Source organism: Colius striatus, chromosome 8 (genome assembly GCF_028858725.1).
Source record: "Colius striatus isolate bColStr4 chromosome 8, bColStr4.1.hap1, whole genome shotgun sequence".
Lineage (NCBI taxonomy): Eukaryota > Metazoa > Chordata > Aves > Coliiformes > Coliidae > Colius > Colius striatus.
In genome coordinates, this window is record NC_084766.1 from 26541670 (window position 1) to 26566598 (window position 24929).

General features: G+C 43.8%; 1 protein-coding gene across 1 annotated transcript in view; it reads right to left on the minus strand.

The window, feature by feature from the left end:
• The window catches only part of COL17A1 (collagen type XVII alpha 1 chain), a 36130-nt gene extending 11616 nt beyond the window's left edge, over positions 1 to 24514 (minus strand). The window contains exons 1-36 of the mRNA XM_062001534.1: positions 24460 to 24514; positions 23698 to 23742; positions 22838 to 22936; positions 20884 to 21021; positions 20483 to 20530; positions 19798 to 19833; positions 18167 to 18214; positions 17620 to 17763; positions 16503 to 16646; positions 15677 to 15751; positions 14561 to 14632; positions 14134 to 14199; positions 12757 to 12921; positions 12300 to 12389; positions 12116 to 12160; positions 11671 to 11820; positions 11027 to 11227; positions 10446 to 10484; positions 9361 to 9387; positions 8864 to 8890; positions 8308 to 8370; positions 8029 to 8133; positions 7478 to 7540; positions 6788 to 6823; positions 6598 to 6651; positions 6179 to 6214; positions 5944 to 5979; positions 5468 to 5530; positions 5086 to 5121; positions 4649 to 4720; positions 4255 to 4281; positions 3520 to 3555; positions 2945 to 2980; positions 2638 to 2718; positions 1636 to 1671; positions 868 to 948 (exon numbers count right to left, since the gene is read on the minus strand). Of these exons, the coding sequence (XP_061857518.1) occupies positions 868 to 948; positions 1636 to 1671; positions 2638 to 2718; positions 2945 to 2980; positions 3520 to 3555; positions 4255 to 4281; positions 4649 to 4720; positions 5086 to 5121; positions 5468 to 5530; positions 5944 to 5979; positions 6179 to 6214; positions 6598 to 6651; positions 6788 to 6823; positions 7478 to 7540; positions 8029 to 8133; positions 8308 to 8370; positions 8864 to 8890; positions 9361 to 9387; positions 10446 to 10484; positions 11027 to 11227; positions 11671 to 11820; positions 12116 to 12160; positions 12300 to 12389; positions 12757 to 12921; positions 14134 to 14199; positions 14561 to 14632; positions 15677 to 15751; positions 16503 to 16646; positions 17620 to 17763; positions 18167 to 18214; positions 19798 to 19833; positions 20483 to 20530; positions 20884 to 21021; positions 22838 to 22936; positions 23698 to 23742; positions 24460 to 24514 (2575 nt within the window). The remainder of the gene's footprint in view (positions 1 to 867; positions 949 to 1635; positions 1672 to 2637; positions 2719 to 2944; positions 2981 to 3519; positions 3556 to 4254; positions 4282 to 4648; positions 4721 to 5085; positions 5122 to 5467; positions 5531 to 5943; positions 5980 to 6178; positions 6215 to 6597; positions 6652 to 6787; positions 6824 to 7477; positions 7541 to 8028; positions 8134 to 8307; positions 8371 to 8863; positions 8891 to 9360; positions 9388 to 10445; positions 10485 to 11026; positions 11228 to 11670; positions 11821 to 12115; positions 12161 to 12299; positions 12390 to 12756; positions 12922 to 14133; positions 14200 to 14560; positions 14633 to 15676; positions 15752 to 16502; positions 16647 to 17619; positions 17764 to 18166; positions 18215 to 19797; positions 19834 to 20482; positions 20531 to 20883; positions 21022 to 22837; positions 22937 to 23697; positions 23743 to 24459) is intronic.
• Between the last annotated feature and the right edge of the window lie 415 nt (positions 24515 to 24929).

Below are 24929 nucleotides of genomic sequence, written 5' to 3' on the forward strand. Positions count from 1 at the left end.
AGAGGGGCAAGTTCTGGAAGAGCACATTACACAGCCATTATTTAACAAGTAGCTTCAGTGTGTTATCTGGATTGGAGATGTGTCCTCACCTCCAAGCTGAGGCACAAACTCAAAGTTCAAGGATGCTGAGATCCAAGACTCCTGAATAGGGGACAGTACTGAAGCATGGTCTGGATCAACATGACCCCATTGAGATGGTGATCAGGCAAGGACCATTTAGCATTTTATGCCCTCCTCTACCTTTCCTCCCCTGCACACTTGCAGAGGTCCCAGACCCTAGGCATACTGACTCTAAGTACACAACACATCTAGTACTGCACAGAGCAAGCAGACACTTTTCTTGGGATGCTGCTAAACCATTCTGTTCTGCTCCACTTATTTTCTGAAAATAGCATTTGCTCCCCTGTGAATCCATCCTCTAATTTGCAGAGAGATTTTGATTTCTGTTGCTCAGATGAATGTGCCTTTTCAAACCGGTTCTCTCTTATGGATGGCTCTGTGTTCATATTCCATAGGGAACTGCCCTGGGCAAACACAGTGGCTGAAAGGCTAGGCCAAAACCTCACAGCTCTGTGACCAGCTCTGCTCTTAGGGACTGTTCACAAGTCACCATTCCTTGGCTTTCCTCTCTTTGACATGAGCCTGATGCCATCTGCCTCCTTTTGAAAGCCCTTTGGGATGCACAGATGGGAAGGAGGGCAGAGCAGGTAGCTGGTATTGCTGTCCCATCACCAAACAGACACACACACACTTGCCCTATGTCATGTTGAGGGAAAAGAGGTGGAGGCAGCTCCTGTCAGTTGTGAGCAGGCTTTGAGGCTGCTGGCACCTCTCCAAGCAAAGGAATGGAAAGGAAGGCCCACTTACTTTGAGATGCTAATGAGGAGACTTCTGATTTGATCGTTTCTACCACAGCTTCCCCTTGGGATCCCTTCTCACCCCGTGGACCTTGTTCAGGAAAAAAAACAAACACAGTGGATTATGTAACTGAGAGAGGGTGACATTTTGTACCCACTCCTCACCCCCCTGACAACAGGTTCAGACTTTGCTCATGTGAACTGGTAGTATAAACTCAGCCCCTGGCTCTGAGGGACACTGTATTCAATTGTGGAAATTACTGCACAGTTTCCTCTAACAGGATCACAGAACATCAGATAAGAAAGATCACGTCTGTTCAGGTCTTTCCAAACCAACACCTGTCCAGCTGGCAGTGGCTTCACAGTGACATTATTCCCAATTTGGCCCTAGTTTGTTCTCCCACCTTTCAAAATGGCAGGAGGTGTCCAGCTGGGCTCCATCCCCTACCACTGAAAGGCAAATGCACTTGAGAAGTGCTTTATAAATACCAGCCTCCAGAAAGAATAACATAAGGAAAAAGACCCCAGAGGTTTGCAGCATCCCCATCACACTTGCTCTTACCACCCCCTTTCTTCCCCTGGGAAAGGAAAAAAAAAGAATAGGAATTCTTTACAAGATTAATTAAGCCAAATAATGCAGCAAAATGAACTGAAAGGAAGAAATCCAGAAACAAGAGGGAGAGGGACTGTGCCAAGGGCTGAGAGAATTAGAAACAAGGGGAAATTAATGAATGCAGTTCTCTTAAGAAGCAGAATCAAAGCTGATGGAGAATGGTACCTTGCTGTCCAGGGAGACCAGCTGGTCCAACAGGACCTGGTTTCAGAAGAAAAAGGACAGACTGCATTAGATCTTCCTGTCTGTGTTTTACAGTAGCAGGAAAGAACCAACAGGCCTTTTGTAAGAACTGTCAAATTATGTATTTGTCTGTGCAAGTAAATGGAATTGCTATGGGGTATGACTTATCAATGTCCCATGTATTACTGGAGAAGAGACTTATTTTCCATCATGTGGCAACTTGAGTGCTTGGTGCCTCTTAGACTGGGGAAATAACCAGAATGTCACTGACCACAATGGAAATGCCACAGGCCTAACCCTCCCCTGGCATTCCCTGCTGCAAATTGAGGCTGGCTTTACCAAACCAGATCCAGGACTGGCTCCAGCTCTACAGCTGGGAGAGGCACAGAAGTGCCATGAGAACCAAGGCTCAGGAACACTGCTGCCTGACACCAGTGTGCTGGAGGGTGATGTCTGAGCTGGGATGGAGGGGGCTGGGGATCAAGGTCATGCAGAACCAGAGCCTGTGTGAAAGATCTGCAGATGCTCATGGGGGATTTGTACTGTCTTGAGTTCAAAGCTAAGACTGGAAAACAACACTTCCTGATTCCAGTAACAGTGCTGGGGATTAGACACAGTTCTGCTTTCCTGAGAGGCAAAAGGGCTTCATTCTACTTGCTGGATTTGACCTGTCACTACTTTGTACTCATCAGATCAAAGGACAACAGTGTTCTCAGTGTCTCCATCTTCTCAGCTCTCCCTTCTGTCCTTTGCCTCTGTGATCATATCCCATTTCTCCTTTGAGGCTGCTGCCTTCCTAACTCAGCCTGAGAACACTGTCTTTCTGCAGGGAAGGGTGAGGACCATGAGTCCTGCCTGAGCTATCTTGCCTCCCAGACAGGGCAGCCTGGCAGACACAATAAACATCACACATTACATTAAGAACTGGATGGACAGCAATGTAAGCTGTCTGCAAAAACCACAGCAGAAGAACAGCTTCCTCACCTGGAACACCTGGGGGTCCCGTGGGGCCAGGTGGGCCTGGGGGACCTGGTGGGCCTGGCAGAGCAATAGTTGATGAACCCTCTGAAACACAAACACAAACACTTGAAAACATGCAGCTATATACACCCAGCAAACATGTAGCAAATCTGTCCTTAAGGAACCACACTTGTACAGCACATGTAGTCTCCCAGCACAGGGAGCCCCAGTACAGGTCTGACACACAGTCAAGATGAATTTAAGAGGTGTAACAAAAACAAGAGAAAATCCTCCAAGAGCAGCAGTGTTTGACTCTCACAGTACTACATACCAGCACTTATGACTTTCCCTGGAGCTCCAGGTTCCCCTAAGAGAACAAAAAGGAGAAAGATTAACTTGTTGGTTTTTCTTTTTGAGGAAGATCTGCACTAGCTCAAAGCCACTGACTTATTAAACATGTAATTTCTGTTCTCGTTGCCCTTGGACTCTTGTCTGAGAAGTCATAGCACTAGAAAGTCATGGGGGAAACAGTACAGCTCAGCTAATACTGAGATATCCTCTGATCAGCTTTCCAAGCACTTACATCTGCCAGCATAGGCAATAGGCCTTCATTTCTCCAAGGCAGGCACACAGCTTCCATTGCAGTCACCACACATCACACATGCTCAGGGCAGAAACAGTTTTGCTAAGGCTTTCTCAGTGGAGAACTGCCATGCTGAGTGCCTCAGCAGATGCCCTGCCTTTCGGATATGGTCAAGGAGACTTGGCTAGAGTGTCTCAGACCTTCCCTTCCTAAAGCCACTAGATGCCACTGTTGATTCAGTGACTGGTCAGCAGAGCAGCTAATCCTCCCTAAAATGAAGTGCTTAGAGAGAAAATGAGTATTAAGATAGAAACAAAACTCACCTTTAGCCCCTGGTCGGCCTGGATTGCCTGGAAGTCCTGATATGAGGTAGATGGACAATTTAAAATGGTTAGTGCAAATATTGTTTACTCTATTTTTTCCAAGTTCCTCAGTTGAATTTCCCTCGTGTGTTTACAGATGGAGCTCTCTACTCAAGGCCCTGGCTTTCAGCATTTATAAGCATCCCCCCAGCACAAAGTGGAGGAATTGGCTGCCAACTGTTGACTGAGCTGGGAGTGTCCCTGGGCATAGTTGAGAGCTTCCCTTCTCACACTGTTCCCTGGATCATGGCACTGCTCCCTAGATTTACCTGTAGCTTCTTCTTACAGTTACTGCTCCCTGTCCTGAAGCTCCTGGATAAACTCCCTGGTGACTTGCCTCCCAAAACACCTCTGCTTGCACTACTTGCACACTTCACCTCCTCTGTTTCCATCTCTATTGCTATATCCTCTCCTCTCTGTTTCTGCTGCTGATTAGGAGGACTTTTTTGAGCTGAAACATGTTATTTGTTGCAAACTATGTTTTGGGGAGAGGCAAATTTTCAACACTCCGAGGCCCTGCATTGCTCAAAAATTGCACACCAACCACAAAGCCTGTCTCAAAACACAAAGGAGATGCAGAAACCTTGGGATATCACTTTGGAAGCCCCAAGCTGCTCAGAGGGAGAATTACAAAGGGGTTTTGAGCCCATCTCAAAGTGTCTCATTGATAAATTGGAACAGGGTAGAAAAGCTTACCTGGTGGTCCTTGGGGTCCTGTGAGACCTGGCAGGAAAAGGCAAAAATTCTAAGATGTCTATACAAATTTCAGGTGGGGAAAGGACAGGTGGAGAAAAAAAGGATTACATTTACTTGAAATTAGAGCACACAGTCTGCAAATGGTGTAAATTGGCCTAGCATCTGGTATGTAAACTGTATGTTGGCCCACAGCAGCTGCTGTTCTTGTTTGCAGTGTGTGCAATCCTGAGATCACAAAGGATCTAGATTCCCTGTGTGTCTTCCTTTCATCAGCATCTCACAGTGCAGAGATCCTCTGCCAGCCTTAACTTCAAATTAAAATTGGCAATTGTTGACAAAGACATCTGTGTTCCTGACTGAACAAAAAGTACTTTTCTTCTCTATATGCTTTTACCTGGCTGTCCTGCATCTCCAGAGGATCCTGGAGGGCCTCGGGGTCCTGGCATTCCCATAAGACCTGGTTCACCTAGGGATATAATCACCATTAATAAGCCAGAAGTCACTGACTGACAATCTATCAATCCATTCAAGCTTGGCCACCAGCTGTCCTGCAGCATTTTCTACCTATTGTTTCCTAATAGCCAACTGGCCATTTTCAGCATCAGTGCCCAGGAGCTGAACATCAATAACAGAAGAGTTCTGTAGTGAGAACAACTGTGTCACACGTCTGCAGCCAGCTCCCCGGTTTGTCTCAGCTCCATGCTTACATGCCTGACCCCACAGTTCTTCTGAGACTGCAAGATCCCAGAATATGAAGCTGCTGCCATCTTCTCCCACCCTTTTTACAAATCAAACTCCTGCCAAATCTTGTACCTCAAAGGAATCCCTTACCTCTTTCACCTGGCTGTCCATCTCGGCCAGCTTGTCCTGTCCAAAGAAAAAGATTGTGAGGGACCACTGAAGTAGTACCACAATTGCCCTGTCCTCCTACCAAGCAGAGCACAGCCCTATACATGAGTGAGTGGCTTTTAATCCCATTGAATCCAAAGAAACCTTGGCTGCAGTAACTGAAGATTCAGAAAACATTCTCTTGAAACTTAACTGTAGGACTAGAAGCTTCACATTTTCAGACTAATCTTGGCTCTCTAAAGACCTAGGGTCCCAACCAGTATGATTCCATTCACATGTTGTTTCCTTGTCTGTGCTCACAGAAGCACTGTGGGTGGAAATGGCACTGTCCCACATAAACCCACATCTGTTTTCTATTACCCACCTACAGGTCCTTTAGCCCCTGGCTCTCCTGGAGGACCAGGCATTCCTCTTGAGCCTTGTTCACCTGTAGTGAAAATGGATGAAAATGAATCAAACAAATGTTGGTGAAGATACAATTTATGACTGTCAGCAGTATTTGGTGCTTTGCCATTGAAAAACAGCATTGACAGGACATTGAGGCCTTACGACTCATGGCTGTCTCTGGGCATTAGAAAAGCTCAAGAGACATGAGTACAGCTACGGGAGGGACAATCTTCCTAAAGCTAAATATAAAGATTGCTGCCAAGATCACTGGCATCAAGAACAGGATCTGCTTGATAAAACTTGGGTGCAAAAATAAGACTTCTATAACCAATAACATCATGATGCTTTTTCAGTAAGCTAGCTGGATTGGCTGGGCTGTACTGTTATTTGAAGTCTCAAACAATGCATGTGTATATTAGATAGGCTGTTGCTCCGGGACGACAGTCCACTGACCTGTCATTCCACGAGAACCCTTCTCCCCCTGATCACCTGTTGTACAGAAAAAGGAAGGATGCTGTGAGAGTGTTTCATCATAATATGTTTCCATCAGAGAACATAAAGTCTGCTTTCTGACAAGAGCACAGAAGAAAAAGCTGAAAAAAGACAGGGTTAATACCTGTGGACAGTATCTATATCTAAAGGAATCGAAAGAAGATATCTACAAAAGATATCTAATTGACCAACATACCTTTGGGTCCAGGGGCTCCAGTGGCTCCTTTCTCACCTGAAAGATACATGGATGACTGAGGAACAGCAATAGCAAGTCAGAAGAGAAAGGAATTTCGTGCATCGAGAAAATCACAAGGGATACAGGTACTCTGATATCAGACAGCCTCAAACTGGAAATTCCTTTCCTTCAGTACAGAGTCCCCCCATCCAACCATATTTCCTCATCTAGACTGCTCTATCTCTTCTGTGTCTCTTCTATTTCTCAATATCTGCTTACCATCACTAAGTTTAGTTCCTTTCCTCTTTTTTCAGTCTTATGCTTTTCTTTGCCCCAGCATCAAAATGCCACACGCTCAGACCAAGCCTGCTGCTCAGAGCAGTGCTAGAACAGCACATCAGCTAGTGCTGCTGTAATTACTGAGGGGAAAAGAAGCTTACCTTTAGCACCTGGGAGACCTGCTTCTCCTCTAAATCCTTGTAAGCCAGGAGGGCCTGCAGGAAAATGAAAGTTGGGGTTTAATTTACTCACCATTGTGCATCACTGAATAAGGAAAACTGCAAAAAGCTGTCACACTGGTTTTGTGTTCTCTAGTGTCTAGATGCCATAGCAAAGGAATTCAGCACTCACCTGGAGGACCTTGTGGACCTGGAGAACCCATCGGACCTGTGAAGAAGGAACACGGATTTTCTTTCAGTAATATCACAATTAGAAAATGAACAAATCTCTTTTGGTTTGCACAACAGCATCTACAACCTCACAGGTGTTTAGTAGATTGGAATTCCCCCAGCCACTAGAACAACTTGCATCACTGGCATCCTCAAAACCAAGACAATAAATCTACACAACTTAGTTCTTGGAACATACAACAAGTTGTTTTCTCTAAAGTAAGGTAAAGAGACTCAAGCCTTCCACTTTGCTTGAGATGCTGGGATCTGTGCTTCAGGTGAGACCCATGTTTTTAGAGTGCAGTTTTTATTGCAGTGAATGGATTGTAGAGCTGTAACTCTGCCACAAGCCTGTTAGGGATTGCAGAGTTCACTGTATTACTTCAGAAAGCAGAAAAAACCCTAATTGTAAATATCATACACCTTAAACACCAGTGCTTTAAAAACCTCCCTGCCAATCTCCATTCTCACTAAAAACCTCTAAGAATTTCTTCTGAAGGTTATGTGTACCCACCAAAGTAAATCTGATCTAAAACTAAGACCATTACTTCACTTTTCTGATTACTGCAGTGCAACACAAGTGACACAGGAAGGCTGGAGTGCCCATCTATTTGTAATCAGTTTGTTGGACTCTGTCCATCTTCATATTTACCTTTAAGGCCAGCAGAACCTGGGGGACCAGGTGGCCCTGGAGGACCTGGCTCACCGATAGCACCTGCAGAATAAAAGTGTGAATAGATACTGTACAACACAATGTGATGCCATTTTTCCATTATCCCATCTCTTGTTATTCTTCCTCTGGCAAGTGTCATGAGTAATCTGCTGGTCAGTTTAAAACACCCTAATGCATTGTCCAAAAAAAAATATCTCATGTCACTGGGCTTCAGGATGGGCAAGACAGATCCCCCAGCTTTGGTGACTCGGATAACAGGGAAGCAGATGACCTTGATACAAAGTGTTTTCAGTTCTACTGAACTCAAACCTTACTGTGAAACCTGGCAAACCAAAATAAACCTAATTTACTCATTGGAAGTTTGGTAAAAAAATTTGCTTGAGCCATATTTGTTGGTGCTGGGAAATATCTGGAATGAAATCTGAATTTGAATCATCAAATTCTGTCGCTGAGGTGTTTTATAAATGGGGACCAAACTCTAGCTTTTGTCCACCTCTGCTTTATCCAAGAATGGGACACCCAGTTCCTACCTCTGTCTCCTTTTTCTCCAAATCCAGGTGGTCCAGGCTCCCCTCGAGGCCCTGGTAGCCCATCTCGACCTCTTTGGCCCATGGGACCTTCCACACCAGCATCACCTACAGAAAACAAATGCCTTGTTAAAAAATGTATCTTCATTCTCTTTATCTTGCCTTTATTCTCATGGCCATCTCCATGGGGGAAGGCAAAGATCACACCAGCCTGGTGTCTGTATTGCCATGCCATGTGTCAATCAGTTGTGAGAGACAAACAACATGGATAGAGATGCTTACCCATGCTGCCTTTCTGTCCTTTTGGTCCTTCTGGTCCTTGGTGCCCAATTGGTCCAGGAATACCTGGAAAGATAAAACACAACAAATGTTCAGTGTCCTTGTCTGTCTGTGTACCATGAAAAAATAACATCCAAGCTGGGGGAACCTGAAGGCCGGAGGGATTCTTCAGCTAGGGTAAAGAATAAATTACTTGGAAAGTGGGTACTTGAACAGGGATCCCTTTAGAAGAACACAATACATATAAGAGCACAAGGAAGACAGCCCAAGTACTCATGTAGCTGTGGGGCTCCTCCAAAGGTAGGCTGGCATCTTCCCAACCCCACATTAGGCATACTCAACTAAGTATATGTCAGGCTTGAGGACTTGCTTGTAACCAAGTCTCTGAGCTCACTCTGTAGCTCAGGAGCAAGGTATTAATCAAATGACTTAGTCTATGCTTAATATTGACTCTTTAGAGAACCATCTTGAGCTAAGGTTTGCAGCCCAAAATTCATTCTTGCCTAAAGTAATGTTAATTAAATGCCCTCCCTTGAAGGGGAACTGTACTACTGCCCACCTGGGACGCCAGGAAGTCCTCGCTCTCCTGTGGAGAGAAAGAAATAGTCAGTCAGTGGGGAACAGGTTTTCCCTATTTGTCACTTTGGCAGACCCTCACTCCCCATAAAAAGCAGTTTACGTTCCCAGCATGTTTACAAGTTCTGTTGCCTCCAGCAACTGGCCCCCTTGCATTTATGCAATGGATTGAATCATTCACACCATGCAAAATCCCCTGAAGCACTCTGTGATTAAACCAGGTAGAGCTTGGCTTCAGGAATTACTTTCATTCAGATAAAAGAAGTTTCCAGATTCAAAGTGGGATCTCTTATCTCTTCTACTGTCAACTGTAATATCGTCCTGCCTGGAAGAAGAACAAAAGACCCCAACCATCACAATATCTGAACTACAGAATGCACTAACTTCTCTAACTTCCAGATTAACAAAAATCCATTTGCTACCCAGGCCCTGTGGCAGGCTGCACACTGTATCTGAGAAAGCAAGTAACTCCAGACTCACCTCTAGGACCTTGCATTCCCATGTCACCTGAGAAAAAGAGTGGGAAGAAAATAAAATCAGGAGAGATTCTGGAGATATTTCCAATGATTACTCATTCATTTTGTTTTTCTGGTTGCTTTCTCACCTCCAGTGAAACATGAAGGAGTTTTAGGTGAACAGGGACACTTCACAATTGAACAGTGCAGGATCAGACCCATCCCAGTAGTGGCAAACAGGACCTGGCCTTTACCCTTGGCACAATACAAGACTAGGCTCCTGTATGAGTTCTGTGTGGGGTCAGGCCCTCTACAGTTGCCATGGTAAACTAGCTTTACTCTTCAGTAGTGACTGTCCTGATCCTACTGGAGTGTAAAGCTAGTTTACCATGGTAACTGTAGAAGGCCTGACCCCACACAGAACTCATGCAGGAGCCTAGTCTTGCATTGTACTCAGCACTGGTGAAGCCACACCTTGAATGCTGTGTTCAGTTTGGGCCCCTCACTACATGAAACACACTGGGGATGCTGGGGTGGGCCCAAAGAATGGCAATGAAGCTGGTGAAGGTTCTAGAGCATAAGAAGTCTTATGAGGAGCAGCTGAGGGAGCTGGGGTTGTTTATCCAAGAAAAAAACCAGAAGGGCCAGGGAAGACCTTAACTGCCCCCTACAACTACCTGACATGAGGTTATAGTGAGGTGGGAGTCAGTCTCTTCTCCCAAGTAACAAGCAACAGCACAAGAGGAAATTAAGTTGTGCCAGAGGAGGTTTAGACTGGAGATTAGGAAGAGCTTTTTCACTGAGTTGTTAGACACTGGCACAGGCTGCCTGGGGAGATGGAGGAATCCCCACGCATGGAGGTATTTAAAAGCTGTGTAGATGAGGCGCTGAGGGACGCGGTTTAGTGATGGGCTTGGCAGTGTGAGCTTTATGGATGGACTCAGTGATCTTAAAGGTCTTTTCCAACCTTAATGATCCTATGATTCTTTTTGTTCAAGTATAAATCAGCTAAATCTTTCTTACTGCCAACTGCCTTTTATGGCAACATCAACCACAAAATTGTGCACTGCCAGAGTCAAGGAATGGGACAGGGGGATTGTATGGCTGTACCTTTCACACCAGGCTCTCCTCTCTCCCCTCGGAAGTAGCCTGTAACAGGAAGTGAAGGTGCTGTTAGAGTGCATTACACAACAGAATAGCTACTTGCTTCACACATAAGAGTCCTTCTATTTGTATTTTGAATTTCCTCAGCAAATTTGCTTTCACAAATCCATGAAACTTCTGAAGCTGGGAGAATGTGGGCTTCTCTGTTCTTAAACTATTTCTGTCATCTGCTAAACAGAAGTAAATCATTTTTCCCTTGTTAACAAAAGTAGCATGAAAAATAAGGTGTGGGTTCATTTTCCAGCATAGTTCTTCCAAAATGGAAAACCTGATACATCCTGGCACAGGATGGCACACCCACAACCTGCTGCTTCTCCTTTTTCTTCTGGCTTTAAGGGATGCACCACCAGTTTAAGTGGCAGCACTCTGAACTCCAGCACAGCCTATCACCTGAGGAGAGGTGAGGAAACTATTTCTAACAGATTTCATTGCACTCCAAAAGTCCTGGTCTTTAGGCCTTGGCAAGCAAATCCTCCCACTTTAATAACCTAGGCTCATAGAGCATCACAGCCATTGATTCTGCTCACCTCTTTCCATTTCCTTGTGCAGTCTGGTCTTCACCATCAACCAGAGTGACTCTTCATTTTCATAAGGGAAGGTTGAGGAATGAAGATAGTCTACTCTTGAACTCTTTTCTATGTCTGAATTCCCTTGGTTTTTTATCAGGAGGCCGCCGTTGATTTTTTCCAGGTTATCCACACGAGATTTCAGTTTTCTCACTTCTTCCGCTGCAAGGTTAAAGTAAAATGCTAGAGAGCACACTGCCACAGGTGCATGCCTGAAGTACCTACTCCTAACAGCAGGGAAAAGGCAACACTCTGTTAGACAGCTATGGCTGCTGAGTTTTGCAGGATTGTTCTTTGTATCTTTTTGTCTAGCAGGAATATCTGGAGTTTAAACGACAATTAGTCTCTGAGAAGTAAATCTTCAGACCTCAGGAGCTTTCCTGTCCTACTTACCTCAAGACTATATAACCTCTCATCAGTGGTTTATATTCCTATCCATTCTTTCCATCTGCTTGTAATATCTTAGTGGCAGTTGCCATCACAATGAACATGCTCCTCCTCAGTTCCCTGGCTTGATATCTCTGGTATTTCACCTCTCTGCCAACTTACACCTTCTGTTTGTCTTTCTATTCCATTCAACATTTTCTTCCTCAGTTATTTCTTACCCAGAGCAATGAGTCCAAAAAGCAATCCAAGGAGAAGCAACCAGGTCAGAAGCAAACCCAGGAGCCATTTCCACCAGGTACAGCAGGAGCCACAGGGACACCAGGATGGTGCTGATCCAATTGCACCCCCAGCATCACCATTTCGTATTTCTGGAAGAGGGAAGGGGCAGTCTCCTGGTTAATGAGGACTTCCTTGACTTCAGAGTCAAGAATCTCTTACAATAAGGACACCAAGGTCTGATCCACTATACAAAAGGCTATGGAGAAAAATCTTTATACCCTGCCCTGCACACAGTGGGTGTAATTCTAGTCCATGTGGAAGCTGGGAAACACGTTCCTCTGATACCTTTGCATACAGATCAGTCACGTCTCTCAAGAACAACAGCTTTTTTGTGTATTGTGCTTTGGTGCTTCTTTCAATGAAGGTCTGAACTGCATCACTTACCTGCGTAAGCTGCTTTGTCCCTTGCTGACCCAGACTTCAGCCCTCCTGTTTTAACAGCAGTAAAAGAGGTTTTAACAGTCTTTCTATGCATGATTTAACTTAGAGCATGAGCTTGAAAGGGGAAGGGAGTAATGGAGGCAGAAGGAGAAAGTTGTACTGCATTTCCACAGGGATAAACTCTTACCATTTGCATCTGATTTTAGGCCAGTATCTGCAGCATAAGAGGAGGAAAATCCCTGCTTGTCTTTCTTCAAGGTGTCTTCTACAAAGGATCCTGAACATGATCCAAACACAATTAAAAACACTGCACCAGAAGTTCAACAAAGCTTCTCTTGTTTCATTGACAAAACCCTTTCTCTTTTTTTTTAACTGGGAAGACACAATAGCTCTGCCAGATCTAGTTTTTTTGCTTTCAAAGCCCTTGAGAGTTGTAAAATATTTCAAGGTATGCTCTGGAGCTTCAACTGCAAAAGCTAGACCTAGATAGCAGCTGGCATGGTTGAAGGCTAACTGTCTGCCAGAGCTTCTTGTTTGGCTTGAAGAGATTTGAGGCAGGTATAGTGCCCTGAACTCTGAAATCCCCCTATAATCAGCCTCCATTTTTCTGCCCTCAGCATATCCACATGTTTTGAGGAAGTTACCTCCATTGAGCCCAGCATTAGAGGCACTAAAGACTTTGCCACTGTCCTTTGTCATGATCAAGAGCTCCATCTCCTTCTTTGCTGGGGCACTGTCCTTCTCCAGCAGCAGGAACTTGCAGTCTTTGTGAAGAATGTCATCACTTTGAGAGCTCAAAACAGTTCCCCCTGGAATATTGGTAAAGGACGGGAAAGAGGAGATGAGTATGGGCCACTGAATCATAACTACAAGCTTCAAGACTTTTGTTAATTAAAACAGGTAATCCCATTGTGATTGGGGCTGCCAGTACTACAAACACCTAGGAAGAGACACACTGGTCACTGAAACTGAGAGGAGAGCTTTATGTGTCAGTAGATTTCTTTTGAGATGTGTGTTTCACCAGCAGGAGAGCAACTGCTACCCGAAATGGAGAGCACCTGGAATTCAATCACATGTAGAAATGATTTGCTCAATGACCTATTCACTTCTCAAACACACTACAGAATCATAGAAACAGTTTGAGGCATTCAAAGATCAACAGAGCCAGCACAGCTCAAGCTGAGGAGCACCCTTAGCAGAACTACTCTGTCAAGCACAAAGCACTCTATATCCATGGCAGCCAGGCCTGGTTATGGGGCTTTGAACTGTAGCTTACTAAGGTTAGGCACTGGCCAAACAAGGCTTAAAAACTTGCTGTGGTCACTCTTCTGCATTACAGAGTATCAAGTGTGCCTGGAATAGTGTACAAACCTGAACTGGCACACAAATTGACACAACATTGAAAATCAAGATAATCAGAATGATGTCATTACTTTAGTGCAAGCCTGAAGTAAATCTGTATTAGAAATATTATCATATCATGTGGTATTTTTATATCTATTTTTAAGCCTCATATTGGGGAGTCCTTGGATCCCAAAAGAAACTTGACTTCCCTTACACAAAAAAGAAAAGACTCATTTATAGCTCTCAGAGTTGCAGAAAAAAACTGGAAAAGATGAATCCCAACCATTCAGGGACAAAAGGGCAGTAGAAAGACTTCAGATCACCTATAAGTCAATTCCTTGATTTTTTTGAGTGGTTGAGGCTGGCACCACAGCAAAATTATTTTGGCTTCAAATGGAGCCCAATTTCACACACGTGATTGTCTACCCAGTTACTCTCCTGTTGAACAGAAATAGCTGCAGTTATATCACCCAAGTTACCACAGAGTGGGAAAGATCTGAATCAGACCAGTTCATTTACCCATTCTTAGCTTCTGGCTCATTTGTTCTCTTTTCAGAAAGGCAGGAGCCTTGGCTGGTGGCACACTCCTGAGGAGCCAGGTGTTAGTGTCACACAGTGGCTGACTCTCTTCACTCATTTTTATCCAGGCCATGCCTGAACAGCTGCAAATGACATACCTGCTGAGGCAGACACACCAGTACTTGCCACAGTGTTGCTCTGAGAAGTGTTCTTCATCCCGTACGCTACAATGGAGAAATTGAAGAATGAAAGAGATGCAAGATAGCAAAGTATGGACACACACTGACCTTGGGCTGCACACCATTTCAAAACCCTTTTCTCCTTCAGGGTACCTACTCAAACCCGCAAGGGCTTCCCCAGCAAGCAAATCTCTAGTGCCTACATAGGCACTGGGAGCTGTAACTGCATATGCAAAGCAGAGGAAATGTTTCTCAGTATCCCCTCATACCACACTGCTATACACAAGACAACAGCAATGAAGGAGTCTCTGACAATATGAACTTCCTAGTCACTACAGAGAAGGTGTGAGCAGGCAGCACACATTGGTGCCTCTCATATTTTCCCTAAGGTGAAACTGTTGCTGACCTGTGGAGGCTGCAGTAGCATTCTGGGTCAGGCTTGAAGAGCTCGGAGACAGGTTGTTTTGAACTCCAAACACTGCAAACAAAAACATAGCAAGAGAAGTTACAGGAGCCCTGCAGTGCAAGTGGTATTCAGGCTAAAATCAAACCAAACCAATTATAATAATGGTGACCTCTCCAAGAAATGTTACCAGCTAGCTGGAGGCAGCCCAGGCCTAAGCATTTCTTCTCAAAGACCTTCCTTACAAAATGTTTTTTCCCTTAGATCATTTTGCTGTGCCTGTTAGTGTTAATGTTGACCCAGGATGATAGAATCATAGAATGGTTGAGTTGGAAGGGACTTCTAGAGATCATCTAGTCCAAATATTTAGAACATTACATCAGATTACATTGTGAGGCCACTCTCATGGCTACATGGACATTTCTGCAGGTGAGGCACCTGGCAAACAGCTAAATTCAGAAAAATGGCTTGGTCTGACTAAGGGAAACTTAATGAGATTAACTGAACTCAGTATATGTGAAGGTACTGTCTCCAGAAAGAAGCAAATGGCTTGGAAGGTGGCACCTTTGGTGCCAGAATCAGGGTAGCAATACTAGTGCTGTGTACAGATTGCTCTCATCTACCCTGCTCTGTTTGCAGGCCCAGAGATTCTGCCTGATGGCACTGTGCTGTGCAGAGATAGCACATGTGACTGTGAAAGGAAGAGAAGTGGTTTAGTGACACCGAAGTCAGTCAAGAGAGCCATGAGCCAGGTGAAGCAAAGGGAAAACCGACAGAGGAGCAGTGGGCCTTTATAGATTAGGATACATGAGTTTATTTTAAGGCATTATCCTGAGTTGTTCTAGGGAAGAAACGGGCTGGCCTAACAGGTAACTGAACAGACAAATTATTAGCCTAGGAAAACTCCTAGTATTTCCTGCCTCCCAGACAAAAATAGTCAGGAGCTAATATCAGCCATGTAGGGCTGATTCAGAACAAATCCACCATAACCAAAGAAATATTGGGGTGTGCACACAAGCTGCTGACACTGAGGAACAGAAGAGAGACCAGGTATTATTTCATTGCACATATCTGTGGCACTGTGAAAGCGTGAAGGGAGGAAGAAGAGAAAGATCTGACCTGTAGAGGAGGTGCTCAGGCCTGCATTCATTGTATGATGATTACTGGCAGCCAGGTTATTTGGAACACCAAAAACTGCAATAAAAAAAAAAAAAAGGAAGTGAAATGATATTAATTCTCTGGAATCAGAAATCCAGCACCCAAAGGTCAGTGGCACAGTCCTGGAAATTAAGAGGTAGAGTCACTTGGAAATGCAATTAGTGAAAATACACAATAATTGCACAGAGGAAAAATCTTGACAATTGTGACACCAAACTGCACTTTTCTGAACTGACAAAGGGGAGAAGATCCTACATTAGACAACTGGTGATCAAGAGACAGTGTGAGAAAACAAAGCTTTTAATAATGTCCTGTCATAAAGTTTCCTGTGCAGCTGGGAAATGCAGCATCCCTGGCATTTAGAAGCGGGCCTCACATGGGATGAGCACACTCAACACTTATTGATGACATCTTTAGTGAGTGAGGACTGAAGGGTTAGGCACAGTCATTCCTGCAATGGGCCAGGATAATTCAGTGTTAACCAGAATCTAAAACTAGTTTTAATAGGGAATGTGAGCCTGACCTCATTGATACAGCTATAAAGTTCAGCAACAGGTCAGGCAGTTAGGACAATAGATTTTCACAAAGGAGGGGTTTAAAACATAGTCTAAAAGCAGAGAGCATCAAGTTACAGAAGAACAGAAAATTCAAGTATATCCCCTACCATCTCACTTCTTCCATCATTTTAGTTCTTCTTACTGTGCAAATAAACCCCAAACCTGCAGCTGTTGATGCAGTTTCAGTATGGAGTTACACCCTTCATGCCTGGGCAGTTCAGGGAACATACCTGATCCCGTGGAGTGAGACATAGCGTTGATCAAGGAAGAGCTGTTATGGTATCCACCGAGGGAAGAGCCAGCGGGCAGAGTGGAGGACCACATGTATGATGGGAGGCCAGTATTCACTACAGTTGTATCATATGTTCCTGACACTGTAAAAAACCCAAACAACCAGAAGTGGTTTTCAGTGAGACCAGGCTTGTGGCTTAGCATGCATTACACGTTTACATAGGAAACAGCTTCAGCTGCCTTAAATTTCAGTTACCTTTGTGGAGTCATCGCAAGGACTCCAGGTTAATGTGGTCATAACTGATCTCAAATGCCAACTGATTACAGCCCACCTGAATTTTAACCAGTGGAATAAAGATTGACCTGATAGAATAATCATCCACAAAACATCCCAAAGAGATGTTATTGCTTGTAGATGCCATGACACCAGAATAGAACACTTTGGTCTCCTATTCTGTTAATAAATCATTTTGGCCCTTATGACTTTTGCTTCCTAAATGTAGCTCTAATTGGTTCAATGGTGTATAGGACTAAAACTGCTATTTTTAGACAGAATTTAAGCCAAGTGTAAGAAAAAGAGTATTGCTTGTTCCTAGATACTGGTGGAGTACAGTGGACTGCATGTTAACACCACTGCTTCAAGCCCTGTGGTGAGGCTTAGGAATAATAGAAGCTGGTCATAGTATTTTAAGTACCACCTTTATTATTATCAGATCTTATTGATTGCTGAACCACGTGGTGTGGACAATAAATCAGTGACCTAAATGGTGTCTTCAGTGCTATCTCCATCTTGCTTGGAGATAAGAGATCAAATTGCTCTAAGATATGTTTGCTTACAGCTCTTGTTTCTGCCAGAAGCACCTCTGAATTAAAGCTGGTGGCAGGAGAAACTGGTTTAGAGAAATTACACAAGTCACTAGAGAGATACAAGAGATGGCTTTTGTTAGGGCAACATCTGGACAGATCCTCAGCATTCTGATCCATTTTCTGTATTGCCACCACTGTCTGGGACAGACACCGTATATTCTTACTTGTATGTTCTTAGCAACTGGTGATTTTCTTGGCAAATGATGTTTGGAATGGCTCCAGCATTACTAGCTGTCCTCTGCCACGTACCTGACTGAGAACTCTCAGTAACCACCTTTGTCTCCACCACAGCCTTCTTGGGTATTGGGAGCGTACTTGACGATGATCGAGTAGGGCTGCAGCTGGCTGATCGACTTCCCTTCAGCAAACGTTTCACGTCGTCCAGCTCTGTCCCTGGCAGGAAAACCAAGTGTCCAGGCTCACTCAAAAGCCATTGTTTCATTGATCTGTAATCTTGCCCTGGCTAAATTATTCAGTGGATTTTACCTGGGACTGTCCATGAAGTTGTGCTTTCTGAGGATGCCTTCTGAGGGTGCCACTTACTATATAAGAAAGTTTCAGGGCCTCATTTCTGGGACTAAGTACAACTACATCCTTGCAAGACCACCCTCTAACCCATAGCATGCTTCCTTGTTCAGAAAGGGGAGACAAATACACGTTTTTAATAAGAAAAAAAGAAGGACTTGTTTTCTGTCATCATGAAGATTGGGTCCCAGAGACACTGCAGGCATACCCAGAGCAGCAATACCCTCCCTCTTACACCTGATTCCCCTGGAATAAAAGCCAAAGCACTTACATCTTCCAGAGGGAGATGCGCTCTGCAGCCGGACTCGTATTTCACTCTCTGAGAAGAGAAACAGCAGATCGTGAATATGGAAGGAGATGCATTCATACCCTGCTCTGGGAATGAATATTTAGGCTGAAGCGAATTGCTTCCTTCTTGCTATGTTCCATCTGGCTGTCTTGCTGCTTCATCTGAGCAACACTCATGGCTTGTGTGAACTGGCTGTAAATTGGTTTGGAGGACTTCTTCATTCTGGGTCACATTTTGCTACTTTTAGTTCCAGACAGCTGCATTTCACTCATTGACAGCCTCTGTTGAAGTCAATAGCCTTGTTATTGCCAGACACACAGAAGGCCTAATTATGCAGTCCTCAATCACATTGATATTTCCACTCATCACTATTATTATTATTATTATTACTGTCCTTCTGCACAAAAACCTAGGGAGCCAAAAGCAGCTTACTAAATACACAAATTCCCTACCACTTCTTGGGTAAAACTCAAAGCCATCTCTACAACAGTTTGTGCAATTTAGTCTCTTACAACCTGCTGACTTCTCTTTTGTCTCACTGAATGCAACTAGGACAGTTTTAAGCCACATTCTCAGCAGGTACTGAATGTTATTACTGACTTGTACTGTGCAGCACAAGCCACTACAGAGCTGATGTCATTTGGGTGGGGCGAGCCTTTAAGCTTGCTGCCCACAAGCAAACTCAGCAGCTAGGACATGTGATATGTGCACCTCAAGATGAAATCTGACAGTGCATGCACTATAAAAGAAACACTAGCTTTGGCATTCATGTGGAGAAGCTGATGGATTGGAATGATTTTTCTGAAGTAATATGAGAAGCTGGAGGTGTCTGTTTCATTATGTATGGCCTAGTTCTGCTGGGAGCTCAGGTATGTAGTATGCTAGAGGAGACTGTGAAGATCTAAGGTAGAATAATTGGTAACTGTGACACTCTCCAGGAGCAGCGTGCAAGAGCACACTTTGATTTACATCCACTGCTAAAATTAACTTGGATAAAGTGACATTATAGTTCCCTCTTGAAGCAACTGGGAACAGATATTACACTCTTACAGAGCAATATAATCCTTCTTTCCCCAACACTGTTAATAAATTATTAGAAGAGCTGAATGATTTAAACAATGCAGAGCTTTACAGTGAGCTGGCTAAACAGACTACAGCAAGTCCATAATTTCCTCACCACCTCCTTATTGCCAACATGAGATTATTTCAGGATATGGCTTCATGGTTTGTAAGATAGATTGCAGTAGGAACATGAATACAATTACTGTAATATGTCAGAGGAGGGTCACAGAGCATGGATGGATTCAGTTTAGATAGTGAGCAGACAAAATGGAAGACTATGTTCTATGTCTTCAGATGTCCAGGTCCACAAGTAGATTCTCCTTTCTGACACAGTCAAAACCTCCATGACCTTCACTAGGGTCAATTTTTACACCAAGCTTGTTTAAGCAATTGTTTACAGATAAACGGTTCACACCTGCAGTGATGTAAACTCACATATGTTATCTGACTGCTCTACACTTCAACTGGTTGATTCCAGCTAAGGAATTTAACAGATCCTGAATCATACTGAAGAAAACAAAGGAGACTTCTAAGTGAACAGTACTACTCACCTCGACTTTGACTTCTCCCTCTCGTGGAGGCAGATGCTGTGAACAACGAGAGAAAAGTGGTATTAAGCTTTACTGCCCGTGACATCTCTGAAAATGAACACATGGATCTTGCTCAGAGTGCTCAGATCCAGACAGTAACCTTCTTTACTTGGTGCACAGTTGGGAGAATTGAACCTTGGAGTTTTTACCAGGGCCCCTTCAGACCTTTAAGACCATCTAAAGAATAAGTAGCACCTTTAGCATTTCTAGACCATCTGCTGTTTCTTTTTATACACATAAATGTTGTTCATAGATGGAGAAAATGTCTTAAAATCCTGAGTTTGGGTTTTCTTGGTTGGAGCTGTTCTCCCAGTTATGGGGCAGGGGGCAATGAAACATTGCAAAGCATCCTATGTCTATGTTCTCCTGTCCATGTCCTATGCCATTTTGGGAGCATCACAAAAGCAGTCGAGTGTAGCAGAGGTAAGGGATGCACCCTCTGTTTGAATATGTATCATCTAGAGACCCTGCTGTCAGCTGTTAATGTAAATCCCAAATAACTTCTCCAAAGGCATGGAGCTGCACTGGCTGCCCAATACAGAGGCAGTATAGGTAAAGACAAACCAATGTGCAAAAAGTCACTGAAGTCACCAACTCACACAACCTTGTCATAATGTTTAGAAGAACAGCTCTAAAAACAACATACCAGACTCTTTTCTGGGAAACTCAGGAGAAGAGTTGGCACTGGAGCTCCCTACAAAGAAGAGAAAGGTTTTCATTAATACTCTGCACAAAATCATTAAAAGCTTTCAAACATATCTTCCTGGTAACTGTCTAATCCCAGTGGGTGAAAAACATTTCCATTTAAAAAAAGAGCTATTCAGAATTACATGAAAGAACTAATGTCTTTCAACAAAAACATGCCACAACTCCTTTAAGGAATGAGCAATACTATAAATAGGACTTAATAATTAAAATGTGTCCCTGATGGCTTATTTCCTTGCAAAATCACAATGGGATTCTCATGCTATTTGGGACAACCCTACATTAATGTGACTTCAGAGTCCACAATGCATTGCCTCCTTTCTATGGCATGTTCTGTGATACCTTCATATGTTGCATGACGGTTGACATAGGTTTTTCTTTCAAATGTTGAACCAGGTGATTTGGTAAGAGTAGAGCTGGGAGACTGGGTTTGTCTGTAGCCAGAGGATGATGAAGTTGAATTCAATCTACCACTTCCACCTGTAGGTAAAACAAAAGGTGCTCAGCAGATTGTAGGTGCTTTACCTTACTGTCTTCTGAGCTTGACAAATTTGCATCGGTATCTCCTAACTGGAGACAGGCAAGAACCACATTTGGGTCTGACTGCCCTCAGCATTTAGTGCAGAGAGGAATTCTGGTTATCTTTGTGGTTTCAAACCAAACTTTGTCAATAACATATGACAGCACGTTTTGGCCTAGGGAGATGAATGAGCCATCTTCCCTGAGCAGGAATAAATCTGGCTCTGGATGGTGATGGGTTTTGCTTTGAATACAGATCTGCCAGTAAACTCATGTGTTATATGACACAGGCCACAAAACTGTGGGACTGTTAAGCTAAACTCAAACTACCAGTTAATGAGATAAGGGAAAGAGAGATGAGTCTACTTCCCTTCCAAAGCAGCTATGCACACTCTCATTTAATCATGCCGTAGTCCATTTTCTGGAGAAGCGATTGAGGTGTGCGTCAGGCCCAAGCCTGGAGGTTATTCGTGGCTGTTAGACAGAGGAAAGAATTTCCCTTCCTAATTCACATCAGTGCTGTGGAGAAAGAACCGAGCAGCCATAACTAATGTATTCATACTCTTGTATGAAATCTAATGCTGGAATATGATCAGAGTGCAGTAAAAGGAAGCCCTGTGATAAAGGGCACCATATCCACACTGATCAGCAGAGTCACGCCAGATATTGTTTACCCATCATTGCTAAAAAAGCATGTCCTTGTGATCATAACAGTGTTTTCTTGATGACTTTTCCCCCTACAAGGATCTGTTTTGTTTGGTAACTTTTCTAATTAATTCATCAGAAAGAACTACTGTGATAACTAGGCCCCTGTTGGAAACCTTCTGCAGGGAGAGTGGGAAGGCAGAGGTTAGAAAATGCTCTGTGAAACTTCAAAAACTCATTAATAAGTTGAAATTCTTTTCCTCCACACACTGGAAAGAAATAACAAGGAAGATGTCAATCCTGGACAGTCATCTGAGTTTGCAGGGCTGGGTTCAGTTCTCAGACTGGTGCCAGTCCAGACAATTAGACTGACATCTTCACTGGGGTTACTCTGCACCTGCCCTGAGGCAAAGTGATTCCATACTCTGGCCTTTAATTGGTACGGAGGTGTCTGTCAGATCTATTGGCTACGGCTAATTATCCTGTTGAGCTTCCAAACCGCACTTCACTCCCTTTGGTTTGTCAGCTCTTTTGGATCATGGAGAATGTTTTCTACACGGATGCTTAGACAGTCTGTCCCACTGGGGACAGAGAAAGGTATACACCAGAAACCAGGCTAGGAAGCTTTTTCTTCAGAAACCATTTCTATGACAATCTAACAGCTGGGCAAAGATTGCAGTTAGAGAAGAAGCCTGTTTTTATGGAGTAGACAGCACATACTGATTTAGCATGTCCAGAAAATCTGTCAGACTGCTATATGGACACACATGAGAAAATGTTTTATAGGAAATTCTTGAATAGTATTCTGTCCTCAGCAAAACTGTCCTTTCAACAAAAGTGTTGATTTGGAACTCCTGAAAGAAGGAAAACTTTGCTTCTGAATGACTTCTTATCAACACCGGGAATGGCATTTTTTGTAGTTGTTCTCCCAAAATCAAGTTTCCCCTGTGAGAAATGGGAATTTTGCCATTTACTTACCCATCCTCACACATCTTTGCTTTGAGTATTTCCCACTTCTGTTTTCATAAACTTGTTTTCCTTACCTCTGTCTCATTCTACTTCTCTGCCCTAATCTCTCCTCAGACCAGTTATGCTCTGTATTTCCTCACTGTGCAATGTCTTCATTCCTTACTTGAAGTCACATAGCTGCTGCCATGGGTGTAAGACCTCTTTTCCACTCCAGACCCTCCAGCGTATGATGATGTTTTGAGCCCACTGCTGCTCCCTCCTTCTGGAAAAGAGGAGTACAAAATGAGACATTCTCTCAGGGTAAAAGATGAGAAAAGCAAGGACACTGAAAGTCTGACCTCACACTCAGTTGTTAGTTTCATGGCTGGTGAAATACCAGAACTGCAGAGAAGTGTCTTGGCAGAGCAGACAAGCATTCACACTGCAAACCCAGCAGGGCTGCATTCATTTAGCTCCATACATGGACTGAAGGATACTCGTGTCAACCCTCATTGTAAATGAGAAGACAGTGCAATTCCTGTCCCACCCAGCTGCAGCAAGCTCATCAAGAATGTGGTAGTATAAAAAGTGCAGAGGATTATTCCCTACTTGGTACTTGTAATTCCATATAGAGGTAGAAATCACCCATGACATCTGACATTACTCAAAAAGATTCACTTACTGTTGTCAGCTGGGTAAGATGACAGGGGAATATACTGCAGCTCCAGCAGTGGAGGCTGCAGACCCATCGCTTTTGATCCTTGACCCCAAGAGACAGTCACCAGTGAAAACTCTATATCTAAGCTTAAGCCCTGGGAGAGTCTGGTCTACCTGCCTCAGAGAACTGTGCAGTTTTGTTTCTGACAATATCCAGACGGCTCCCCACATACTGCTCCTTCTCTCCACTAACAAGTATTTTGGGAAAGGCATTGCTGAAAATAGTTTGTCTTTGGGTGCAAGTGTTCCTGCACTGGGATGTGCTGCACGCAGCACGAAGGGCACAGAACCTGAGCAGAAGTAAGGTAATGACCAGCAGTTACTTACTGGGTGGTAAGGATGTCAGTCTGGTGGTTACAGTCTCTGTAATAACTGAGGAAAGAAAAGGAGGCAGAAGTAATGGCATGTTAATATAGCCAAACAAGATCAATAATGTTCTTAATAGCCATGGAAGAGTGTGACCTATTCAAAAAAGAGAGACTAATTTAAAGAAAAGTCCCTTAAGACCACACTGTCTGGGGCTTGCAGCCTCGTTAGCACACAGCGTTGTGTGCTTGTTTGCAGGCCTTTTTAACTCTACAGTATCTAAGATCACTGCCATGAAAGATTTCTTTTCTTTTCAAGACCCCTGAAAAACATGGAAGTATTAATATTTCCAGGCACTCTTCAACCACAGCCATTGCTATAACAGGAAAGCTCATGGTCAGACCCCTTACTAGCTTCCACCATCTAATTCCCATAATGCCAGCAAGAAACTTCTGTTTTCCACATGGCCAAAAAAAGATATATAAAGAACATTCTCTAGACAATGCATTGGTATCAGAGGTAGGAGGAAAATCCAAATGTCTGCATTACTGGCTAGAAATGTTACCACAGGGCAACCATCTGCTGTTAAACAATCAGGTCATGCTACATGTCTCCAAATGTCTGATCTTGGCCCATTCTATTCCTTCTGACTTTACCAGAGGAAACAGTGAGAGGTGCAGAATTTAGTTCTGGACCTCTGGTCAAGATTCAATCCCTTACAAAACTGGGCATCCACTCTGGGATTTTTAGTGTGTAACATAAAAATAAAAACGTTCTCCTTACGTCTTTCAGTAACTTCTGATCCATCTTGCCTCGTTTTCTTTGTTACAGGATCCATATCATTGCCACCTGCAGGGAAAGCAGAGAGACTGCACTCAGAACTCTGAATAGCAGGAGGTGACAACAGCTCCCCACTAGTCCCATCACTTTTCTCCCTTTGGCTGTGGGCTAGACTGCCTGGAAGCCATCTATGCCAGGGAGTTTACAGTGTCTTTCCAGAGCCATGTCAGTGTTACTAGTAGACCAGCACCACTTGCTTACAAAACTGGATGCTGCACAATGCAGCAGAGCTGAAACAGCAGGAATGGTTGTAAAGCAAACAGATGAGACAGAAGCAACTGAAGCAAATCTACTCAGTGCTGGAGAAGTTTAGACCTGGTTTTATATCCATATTTCGTGGCACTACGTTAGGGTCTCCAGTTGTACCCCTGTAAAAGCTTGGTCAAAACCATAAGATCCAAATGCCAATCCCA